This window comes from Mustela putorius, unplaced genomic scaffold (assembly GCF_011764305.1).
Source record: "Mustela putorius furo isolate JIRA1106 unplaced genomic scaffold, ASM1176430v1.1 tig00003896_pilon_pilon_pilon, whole genome shotgun sequence".
NCBI lineage: Eukaryota > Metazoa > Chordata > Mammalia > Carnivora > Mustelidae > Mustela > Mustela putorius.
The window spans coordinates 15,714,346-15,726,797 of record NW_025422045.1 but is presented as its reverse complement, the minus strand read 5'-3'; the positions used below and the strand labels follow the sequence as shown (position 1 = coordinate 15,726,797).

The 12,452-nt window shown below is 34.7% G+C and overlaps 1 protein-coding gene across 1 annotated transcript; it reads right to left on the bottom strand.

The window, feature by feature from the left end:
* Positions 1 to 10,084: 10,084 nt before the first annotated feature.
* LOC101677987 (olfactory receptor 4F6-like) lies at positions 10,085 to 11,053 on the bottom strand. Its single transcript, XM_004782103.2, has one exon. The coding sequence runs from the start codon at positions 11,021 to 11,023 to the stop codon at positions 10,085 to 10,087; it is 939 nt and encodes a 312-aa protein (XP_004782160.1). The 5' UTR covers positions 11,024 to 11,053.
* Positions 11,054 to 12,452: the final 1,399 nt, after the last annotated feature.

The following is a 12,452-nucleotide window of genomic DNA, read 5'->3' as shown; positions in this document are numbered from 1 at the left end:
AATTATTTTGTTTTGATTTGAAATACCTGCAGTCATCTTAGGGACTGTAATTAAAAAAAAAAAAAAAAGTGTCCACATCAATGAAACACATGTTGGCCAGGAGGAAGTACATAGGAAAATGTAAATGGGAGTCTGAAGTTATCAAAAAGAAAATGAAGAGATTTCCTGGGATGATCCATAGAGAAATAAAGGAGACTATCAATATAAGAAAAACTCAAGTTTCCTAGGAACTAGAGTCCCAGTGACACAAACTCAAAAACCAGAGACTCTAAATCCTCTTTTACTGGTGGGAACATGTTTTATTTTATCTTTCTGAAGAGATTTGTGGGGGCTTATCTGAAAACTATAATGACCTTTCCTGAATTGGTTGCCCTAGAGGGGACTGCCAATAATCCTCAGTGCCTGGCCCCCCTCTTCACATTACTCCTAGTCCTATGAGGAGGCTCACGTCCCAGAAAGCTCCAGTGAGTCAGGGACAAAGTGGAATTCATGACAAGAAGAAATACACACCAAGAGAACTGTAAAATTTTCCATATGATTCCAAGAGACATCTAGAACATATGTATGGGAATGGATCCTAAGAGTAGTGGATAAGGACGGAACAAATGTAATATTGAATTGGGCTACACTTAATGCTATTAGTACACTAAACCATGATTCTGTATTCACTATATTCACTCAGATGGCTTGGAGTGTCTGTAACAGTTTGCTTTATTTGTTTGAATACAAATTTAGACCCAATTTGGGAATGCATAGAATGAGGCTGATCTGCTAGAATTTTCTTAGTTGATACTGCTAAAAGTTATTCAAAGTCTGAGGGAGATTGTGATGCTGCAATTGTTGATAAAAAATTTCCCCTTTCTGTTATTTTTTATTATTTGCTTTCCTTGTTATTCAAGAGCTTTCTTTTGTCTTTATGGTAAAATATAAAAAGGCAGATAGATTGATAGATAATAGATACATGATTAAAAAAATGAAATCTTTTTTTAAGGAAAGATTTTACTTATTCATTTGAGACAGAGAGCTAGAGAGAGAGAAAGAGCATGAGCAGGGGGAGAGGCAGAGGGAGAGGAAGAAGCAGACACCCTGCTGAGCAGGGAACTGGACTCAGGGCTGGATCCCAGGACCTGGAAATAATGACCTGAGCTGATGGCAGATGCTTAATGATCTGAGCCACCCAGGTGCCCCATGAAAAACAAATCTTAATAGGAGAAAGATATGGTAAATTACAGAAAGGGATATAACCCCCCCCCAGGTGACTCATTAACTGCTCTTCTTACTTCCTTTAGAAAACCAATCTGATTCTAGGAGACAATTCCCGTAACAGTCTGATTTCTGGCTGGCAACACCAAGTCTCTGACTTGAAGTTGGTCACTACCCAAGCATAACTAGTGCTGTTAATTAGCAGCTTTTATGATGGCAGTGTTTTGTGTAACTCAGTACACAGGGGAGAATTAGGCAGTAGACAGAAACTTTCTGAGTTGTTCTGACTCCCTGAAGATACAGTTGCTTTATGCCCTCAGGTGGAGGAGCACAATTGCTCCTGTTCATTGTGTTTCAGTATTAAAAAAAACAAAGCAAAACAAAAACAGATATATGCTGATTCAAGTAGCCTCTGTGAATGGTAGTTAAATACAGGTATCTAGACAAGGGTGCTTATGGATGGGAGGTTTTATGCTACTGCTCATTCACCATAGTTTGACTTTGATTTTGTTATTTTTTAATCACAAGATGAAACAAACAGAAAATGGCGGAAAGCAAATTTATAGCTTAATCAAATTTTATAAAGTAATCATCACCCAAGTGAAGATGTAGAACTATGTCAGCTGTTCCATCAGAAACCTCTGTGACTCTTCCAAATTACAGCCACATTTTTCCTTTAAAGAAACCATTATTCTCTTATGCTAAAAATATCCTTGCATTTTTTTCTAGCTTTACCTTCCAAACATGCATCGCAAGACACTATAGTTTGTTTTAACCATTTTTCATTTAATATGTCATTCAGATCTCTTCTTATATAGATTTCCCTCCAATACTTTTTTTCCCTTAAATTTATTTGCTGAAAAATGTGAACCTTTTACACTTGGTTCTCATACTCTGAATTTTGCTGATTGCTGGCACTCATTGCAGTTCAGCATTGTCACTAACCTTTGTACCATACAAATGGCAGCTGGATCCAGAGGGTAACCAAACAGGGGTTTGATCCCATTTTTGATAGCATTATAGGTGATCAGGTGACATAGTTATGACTTTCCCTCCTGTTTTTAGCAGCTATTAGTGCTTCAAATATATGCATATATTTACATGTGTATAAATGTATGTGTATGTGAGTGTATATAAGTATATGTGTATATGAGAGAGAGAGAAAAAGGGATATTGCTCATACCAATAGTGTACAAACCAGTGGGCTTCTTTTTCCCTTCTCTTATTCCATATTTGTATCTCTGTCCTTTTGTTCTCCCAGTGAGACTCTGGGTCTTAACACTATAAATATGTATTTTTTCATTTGCATAATCCTACATAGCACACAATATTATTTCAGAATTATTACATCCATACCACTAAAAAAAAAAAGGAAAAGTAATTGCTAAGACAATTTTTTGCAGTCATTTTGTTTATTTTATTTTATTTTAATTATTTTATAAAGATTTTATTTATTTATTTGACAGAGAGAGACACAATGAGAGAGGGAGCACAAACAGGGGGAGTGGGAGAGGGAGAAGCAGGTTTAGCCCCATGTTGGGCTCTATCCCAGGACCCTGGGATCATGACCTGAGCTGAAGGCAGACGCTTAATGACTGAGTCATCCAGGTGCCCCTCATTTTATTTTTTTAAATTAATGGTGTGTAGTCAAAGCATTATCTTCAAAAAGTAATTGGAAAAAAAAAAAAAGAGCCATCCAAAAAGTAGTTAATTGGATTAGTTCTTATGTTTCCCCTTTAGTTTGGCTATGCCATTTATTGAAGATAATTTGGGTTCATTTCCTTTTGCATTCAGGTTTAGAGTCTTTTAAACAATTTGCCATTGTTGAGTTAATGTCAGTTTTTGAACATGTGACTGATTAACACGACTAAATTAAAAATTGCGCAGTCTTAGAGGATGTCCCATTCTCCTATATCCCTTCTAGCACATTCCCTTTTACCAGTCATGGGTAACATAATACATCAGATTCTGGTACATGAATGTCATTTTTCTTTTTTGAACAAATTAATATTTTGTTTTTTTGTATGTGGTTGTATAATGTGTTTTATATATTTATTTAGTGTTAAGTTTTTATTTTAATCCCAGTTAATTTATATGAAATATTTTATTAGTTTCAGGTTTACAATACAATGATTCAGCAGTTTCATACATTGCCCAGTGATCATTCCAAAAGTGCACTCCTTAATCCCCCTCACCTATGTAACCCATCCCCCTACCCACCTCACCTCTGGTAAGCATCAGTTTGTTCTCTATAGTTAAGAATCATTTTCAAGGTTTCTCTCTCTCCTTTTCCCTTTGCTCATTTGTTTTGTTTCTTAAATTCCACATATGAGTGAATTCATTTGGTGTTTGTCTTTCTCTGACTGACTGACTTTACTTAGCATAATACTGTCTAGCTCCATGGACCCTGTCATTGCAAATGGCAAGATTTCATTCATTTTTATGCCTAAGTAATAATCCATTGTATGTATCTATATACCAATTCTTCTTTATCCATCCCTCAGTGGATGGACACTTGGGCTGCTTCCATATCTTGGCTGCTGTAGATAATACTGCCACAAACAGGGATGCATGTATCCCTTGAATTAGTGTTTTTGTCTTCCTTTGGTAAATAGCCAGTAATGTGATTGTTGAATCATAAGGTAGTTCTATTTTTAACTATTTGAGGAACCTCCTGTACTATTTTCAAGAGTGACTGTACCAGTTGGCATTCCCACTAATAGTGCACCTGTGTTGTGTTGCTTTTTCTCCATATCCTTGCCAACCCCAGCTGTTTCTTCTATCCTTGATTTTAGCCATTCTGACAGGTGTGACATAATATCTCCTTGTAGTTTCGATTTGTATTTCCCTGATGCAAGTGGTGATGAACTTCTCTTCATGTGTCTGCTGGTCGTATGTATGTCTTCTAGGAGAAATATATGTTCATGTCTTCTGCCCATTTTTAAATTGGATTATTGTTTTCGGGTGTTTAGTTTTATAAGTTCTTTATATATTTTAGGTACTAAACCCTTATATCTTCTGCCACTCCATCGGTTGACTTTTGGTTTTGTTGATTGTTTCCTTTGCTGGCAGAGCTCTTTATTTTGATGTACTCCTAATAGTTCATTTTTGCTTTTGTTTCTCTTGCCATAGGAGACATATGTAGTAAGAACTTGTCATGACCTATGTCAAAAAAGTTACTGCCTCTGTTCTCCTCTAGGATTTTTATGATTTTAAGTGTCGTTTAGTTCTTTAATCCATTTTGAATTTATTTTTGTGTATGGATTAAGAAAGTAGTCCAGTTTCATTCAAAATGCACATAATCTAAACCCATTATTTTATCCCATACTCCTCCCTGAGGAAAAAGTATTCTTAGTGGTTTTGTAACCCATCTTAATAATTTTATATTAAGGTTGTTGGGAAACTCTCTATCAAACTAAAACAAATCTTTTTTCACAGTTTTGCTATTTGAGGCAATTTGTTGTATATAAGCTTTGAATGTACTCTGTGGACATTGGACTCATCCTATTTAACACTTACTTTTACAAAGGTGGATACTAATTATATTAAATTCTTATGCTTATGAATTTTAAATGAAGTGGTAAAAGTGAAGTGTTTTGCACAGTTTTTTGTATTTAGTGAGTGTACAGTAGATTTAGATAATTATTAGTGGGAAGATTTATTATATTCTGATTCATAGAAAAACCCTGGCTCCCTATGAATTTTACTTTTTTAAAGAATTAAAGAATTTTACTTTTATTCTAGAAATACTAATCATAACAAGATGATTAAATTTCAGTTCCCTGTATCCTTCTGTTTTCCCATCTTTAGAATTAAGGCACTGGATTAAAAATTATCAAGATCGGATTGGGAGGGAGACAAACCATAAGTGACTCTTAATCTCACAAAACAAACTGAGGGTTGCTGGGGGGAGGGGGTTGGGAGAAGGGGGGTGGGGTTATGGACATTGGGGAGGGTATGTGCTTTGGTGAGTGCTGTGAAGTGTGTAAACCAGGTGATTCACAGACCTGTACCCCTGGGGATAAGAATATATTATATGTTTATAAAAAATAAAAAATAAAAAATTAAAAATTAAAAAAAATAAATACATTTTTAAAAATTATCAAAATGCCCACTAGTCTAATACTCTGTGGGTCATGAGTGAGGGACAGAATTCCAAAATAATTTTCATAGTCTCTTAGAAGCTTGGATAGAAACGTGAGATGTAGAGATCCAGTCTTAGGGGAAGTTAAATAAATGAAGATTCTAGAAAAGAAGATAAAGATTATAAGCCTTATAGAGGATGGAATTTATACTTACCATTTGTGATATTGAAATGCTTAGAAGAAAAAATGTTAACCCAAAATAAAATTAAAGATGAAAAATTGAAGGAAAATAAATAAAATAGCAGGAAAAAGAAAAGTGATTTAAAGGTGAAATGAGAAGAGAGAAAAATGCAAAAAATCTACATGAGAGAAAATGTAAAGGGGTTTAATTGGAGATAAAATTGAAAAGGGATTCTGGAATGCCTGCTAAGGGATTTGTGTTTTATTATGAATACAGCACAGAACTGTTGAAGGATTTGTATTTTAATCAGTTGCAATTGTTTTTTTTTATTTTTTTTTTTTTTTTTTTTTTTTTTTTTTTTTTTTTTTTCAAAGTTTTATTTATTTATTATGAAGAGCGAGCGAGAGTACAGCACAGAACTGTTGAAGAATTATATGCAGTTGTTTAATATGTTTCTAACAAATTCTGAGTAATTGTGGAAATTGATGCATCCAAGGGAGATATGAAAGCACAGTGTGTTATTCTTACCAAATTTCTGGAGGAGTAGTGTTATTTGTTTTCAACATTTCCCTAATCATGGTTATCACATCATCCTTGGAAATTACACTTTTCTTCATTATCTCAAACCCTTTCCTTAGCCCTATTCACTAGTGCTCCATATTACTGTTTTCAAGATACTTTAAGAATATAGCAATTCTAATTTCATTTTCAAGGATAAAGAGAAGTCTCATAGTAAAACAAGATTTGAGCCCTCTGTTCCCTTCTGCTTAGCACAGTAATAAATACAATCACAGTAATCATTGACAACAGAGAGGATGGGATTCCCGTTGTGAGATCATTTCTGATGTGACTGATTGGTTAGGATGGTTCTTAAGAATTAAAGTATGCAACTTAGAATGGCACTTGCTGCAACCATTTCATTTCACTGAGAGGACAGACTTGATACTCATATCTCCATAAGAAATATACCAAATGTGATAGCTGCCCAGTGGTTTCTCTTTTGCAACGAAAAGACTTTATGCCATGATAACAAGTAAGAATTCAGAAATGCTGCTCCTCAGCAGGAGGAATTTCTTGCTCACTGAGTTAAGACATCTCATTTCCTGAGTGTATGCTAGGGAGGAGTGAGTAATGATGGTGGATTCTCAGATACAGGGGACCTGCTACCTATGTAATCCTTTCAAAGCTCATATCTGATTCTTCAAAAATGGCTCAAGGAGTTTGAGAAGAATTCTATTGATTCTAAGTTAAACATTAAGTTTACTGAAGAAGTTCTCCAGAGGCTTCGACACTGGCTATAGCATTCATGAAGAGCCAGCTACAAATGAACGAGAAAATCTTTCCCTTAGTACTAGATTAAACTTAAAATTCAACACTGAGGGTATTATGTTTGTCCTAAATATCTTTTACCCCTCTTTAAAGAAAAATACTTAAAGTCCTCATAAATTTCACTGAGATTGAAGTCAGGAGACTTGGGGATTTTAGTACAAAGTTACCATAGGATTTTGGCATGTGATTCAGAATCTCCAAGCCTTAGTTTTCCTGTTTACAAATGAGCTCATTGGACCAAAAGCCTTCAAAGATGAAATTCCACAACTCTAGGAGTGTGTTCTGCACCATGTTATGAAAGAAATATCCAAAACTAGATTATATTGGAATTGCAGGAAGGAGGGAAATTGGTGGGAAAGAGAACACTGCATCTGGGTATATGGGGAAAAGGATCCTTAAATAGAAAGTGTAGTTATACAAGTGTTCTAAGTGTTGAGTCCTTCTGAATTTTCTAGGCTAATCTCTTCTTTCCTGTTTTATAACACAAATGAGTGCAATTCCTGTTAATATTCATCCTAACTTTCTAAGTATTTGAACTGACCTCACAGGATCATTCCATTTTTCTTAAAGATACACACACAATTGAATTCTGCCAAATGGGTTCTTACTAATAGAAGCATCTCGTTGTCAATAAAATGCTGCAATGTGGTTAGTTCTGCTAATATACTTCACTTTCATCATTCCACCTACTTCCTTCATAGCTGGAAGAGATTGCAACAATTTTAAGAGCAAGGAAGAGTACAGACTTTCCTTTTCCATACTTTGTCTTGAAGTAAAACATTTCCAAGAGAATAAAGTGTGTCTGATTGGTCCTCTTTAGGAAATCACTTGGTTAAGAGCCATCTGTGAGTGACCAGAGACAGGTGAGGAGATCTGGAAATAGCCAGCCTGAGGTTTGAGTACTGAGCCTAAGTCATATGGTTTCACAGGTTTTCCTGCAAGGATATACACAGAATCTTTGTGAGTCAGGGCTTTTGTCACAATTTCTTGGCTTCCTTAGGTGTTTCTAGTACTTCTATGAATCTAAAGGTGATTTTTTTTCCTGCGCAAATTAAGCTTTATTTCCTTATATCTATGTTTCCCTTTATTCTCTTCATATTGAAAGATAATTGACTTACAGTGATGTTACTTTCAAGTGTATAACACATTGATTTAACAATTCTGTACATTACTCAGTGCTCAGCACAGTAAGTGTATTCATCATCTGTCATCATACAACATTATTACAATATTATTGACTTTATTCCATATGCTGTACTTTTCATTTCTGTTGTTTATTTACATTATAACTGGATGTTTGTACCTCTGAATCCCCTGTATCTATTTCTCCCATCCCCCCTCCCATCTGCCATGTGGCAACCATCAGGTTTTTTCTGTATTTAAGAGTCTGGTTTTTTTTGTTTGAGATTCCACCTATCGGTGAAATCATATGGTATTTGTCTTTCTCCGTAAAAGTGACTTTTTAAAAATTTAAATTATATATTTAAAGAGAGAGCAGGAGCAGGGAGTGGGATGTGAGGAGAAGCAGGCTCCCTGCTTAGCAGGGAGTCTGACATGGGGCTCTGAAGTGAGATTCCAGGACACTGGGATCATGACCTGAGCCAAAGGCAGAAGCTTAACCAGTTGAGCCACCAAGATGCCCCTCTCTGTTAAAGGTGACTTTAAAAGAATCATAGTGAAACCAAAGATAATGTTGTGAATGTTAAAATCCAGATGGATTAAGGAAACAATAAATAATAATGCTTTAGATATTATACAAAGAAGATGGCTTATAGCATTTATTACCACTTTTAGATAAAATGAAGGAAAAAATACCTTAAACAATAGTAAAAAGTCTCATTTATTTTATTTACCATTTTATTGAGCAGCTTTACTTACAATGCAGCATATACAACTGAGCTGGGTCATCACAATTAATATTTCTTAAATCAGTCTTAGGGATACATCCAAGTGATTTATCAATTGTGCTGTTTGACCTATCAGACTTCCCATGTTTTACCTGGGAAAGTAAAGTAAAAGTAAAGATGTTAATCATCTTTTTATCCTAAGCACTCTAACTTAAGTACAGATACCTTAAATAAAGTGAGATCTGAGTTGGGACCTTTCTTTAGGTAGTAAGATCCTAGAAATACTTGTAGATACTCTTTTAGGGTGATTCAAAAAATGCATTGAGGAAGACTGCAAGGACAATGGAAATTCACTGTTGAAAAAAATGGAACATAGACAAATTTTGCATAATGCAAAATAGTAGAGTCTATTTCTAGAGTAACACTGTAAAAGATGAACAGATAAAGAAAATATGGTACATATATACAATGGAATATTATACAGCCATCAGAAAAGATGAATACCCAACTTTTGTATCAATGTGGACAGGACTGGAGGAGATTATGCTGAGTGAAATAAGTTAGGCAGAGAACATCAATTATCATATGGTTTCACTTACTTGTGGAGCATAGGGTATAACATAGAGGACACTAGGAAAAGGAATAGAAAAGTGAATTGGGGTAAATTGCGGGGGGAGATGAACCATGAGAGACTGTGGACTCTGAGAAACAAATGGGGTTTTGGAGGGGAGGAGAGTGGGGAGATGGATGAGCCTGGTGGTGAGTATTAAGGAGGGCATGTATTGCATGGAGCACTGGGTGTGGTACATAAACAATGTATCTTGGAACACCGAAGAAATAAAATTAAAGTAAAATGTTAAAAAATTAAAAAAAAAATAAAAAACAAAGTAACATTGTACAAAATACATTGACAAACACTGAAAACAAATCTTAAGAGTTATAGCAGAGAGTTGTCTGCCTATTTATCTAACAACATATAATTAGGATGAGAATTGTTTCTTGATTTTTAATGGCTTCTAATTTGTATAAACTCCTATTTTATCCATTGGATGCACATAATTTCCACAAGAAATATTAATTGATTCCTAGTGATGCTTATAATCAGTATGAAGATACTGATAAATAAAACTTAACCATATATGCATATATGTATTTATATGGAAATAAAAAACAGTTACATGAAAATTGAGTATGGTCATTGATGAAATTGCAACTTAATTTTATAGATAGGTAGGAATATATAACACTTTATTTTTCATACTTAACAGAAATTACTGCAGCTCTACTTGAAAGTGAAGTTCTAATACCTCTTTTTATGTAGAGTTCTCAGTTTTTTTAAAGGCAGTAATGAAATTATACATAATCCATAGTGTTCATGGTGATTACAAGGGTCCTGAAAGTCCATGACATTCATCTTGTGGTCTTACCAATGAAGTCTGTTATGGCATCTCCCTAGAACTTACAACTTGTCGGCTCAGCCTTCTCATTGCCACCTTCATATCTCTGTTCCTTAAAGTATAGATGGCAGGATTTAATACAGGAGTGATGACGAAGTCCACAATGGCAAAAAATGTATCCATTGATTTGGTAGGGAAAGGCCACACATAGAGAAACATGCATGGAGTGAAAAATAAAACCACTACAGTGATGTGAGCTGACAGAGTAATGAATGCTTTGGATAAATCTTTTGAAGAATGTTGTCTGACAGTTATCAGAATAAATATGTATGATATAATTAAGAAAAAGAAGGTGCCCATAGAGATGAAGCCACTGTTGGCAGTGACCACAAATTCTAGTCTGTAAGTGTCCATGCATGCAAGTTTAATAACTCTAGGAAAATCACAATAAAAGCTCCCCACATTATTAGGGCCACAGAAAGGTAAATTTATGACAAAAACAAACTGAGACACAGCATGAATCACCCCAATGATCCAAGCAGCCATTATCAAAAGCATGCACATTTTGGGATTCATAGTAGTTAGATAGTGGAGAGGCTTGCAAATTGCTGTGTACCTGTCATATGCCATGGCTATGAGCAGTACCATCTCAACTCCTCCCATGACATGAATAAAGAACATTTGTATCATGCAGTTGTGGAAGGAAATGATTTTGCAATCACTGAAAAGATCAGAGATCATCCTAGGAACTGTGGTGGATGAAAGGCCTAGGTCAATGAGTGATAGGTTGGCCAGCAGGATATACATGGGGGAATGTAAGTGAGAATCCAAAATTACTGTTAACATAATGAAGAGGTTTCCCAAGATAATCCCCACATAGAACAAAGAGAAGAAAAGGAAAAGGAAAACCTGCATTCCCAAGGATTGTGCAAGTCCAAGTAACAAAAACTCAGTTACCACAGAGCCATTTACTTTGTCCATTGAATCACAAGGAAGGGAAGACTCTGAAGTGACCTGAAAGAAATGAGAGAAGGAATTAACTTTGAGGAGTGCCTCACACAATGTGTTAAATGTTGATAATTTAAATTTATTATTGACAGATCTTTTATTTAATTGATAGTAAATTACTTAGAAATAATGGGAACCCAGAGTATGGGTTGGTAGTATGACTAAAGCTGCACTCAGAGGCTGTCTATTGCATTAAATTGCTCTTATTTAGTCAAGTACATGGAGTAATCAGGCAACTTAAGAAGTTAGAAATTGATGTACAAATTAAACTCAAGGAATTTAGGTAGAAAATAATAAAAATTAAAAATAATACGTATTGATGCCTAGAAAATTAGAAGAGTATACATAAGCATACAAAAAAAATTTAACAAAAAAATAGACATTTGAAAATATAATCAAGAATAATAAAATTAAACAAAAATTACAAATGAGTATAGAATAATAACAATTAACATAATAACAGTTAATACATTTTTGAAGTCTGTTTTTTATGTGTTACTTTTGGGTTTGTATGCTGAAATGCTGTTTGTACTGGAGTTTGAGTGATTATTTTTGTAACAGGAAAATCCAACATTACATTAACCTTTTATCCTAAAGTTTCTAAACTTCCATTTATAACATATAATCTATTTGTGAACTTTAATTATTATAATATGGACGATCACAATGCAAACTATGGAACTAAGTATATTCAAAGTCGTGGAGTCAGAGTCAGTAGCATGTAAAGGATAGGCAGGGAAAAAACACATAAATAAATGGGAAGAATGAAGACCAATGGGAAAGTGTGTAAGAAAATAAAAGGAGGGTGAGGGGAAGAAATAAATTCCTAGACACCAAATAGGGAGGATAAAATGATGATCAAAAAAAGGCATTGGTAGAACATGGCACATCTTTGCTTAGGTACCCGCCATAGTTTAAATTACAAACACTTGGGTATGAAATTTACTTGGGTTTCCATTCACTGTTTTAGGTATATTTTGACTGGAAGGATGGAAAGTAATAGTCAACTAAGGGAAAATAACCACTGAGATAAAGACAAGTTAAGATTTTAAGCATATGAATCATGGGTGCAGCAATGGGGTTTGGTAGAATAGAGTGGTTGAACATGATGCCTCAGTGAACTGACAGGTGAATCACCTCTAAAAAAATTAGGAAGTAACTGATCAAAAGCATCCGTTCAGCCTCCAGGCACTATTTTACTTACCTTCATTCTAATATTTATAGATTTTCATAAATAAATATTAAAGTTTTTGATATAGGACCCTTTCTGCTTTGTCCAACACTGCATCACCTGCCTCAAACAGTGGCTGGCACATAGAAAAGCCTAGGAAATAAGTGATGAATGAATTTCCTAGAAATAGGTACTAAATTATTCATAGAAGAAACAAATCAGTAGCCCTCA

Excerpts from the sequence above, each read along its gene's own strand:
- LOC101677987 (XM_004782103.2), bottom strand. The coding sequence starts at position 11,023 with ATGGACAAAGTAAATGGCTCTGTGGTAACTGAGTTTTTGTTACTTGGA.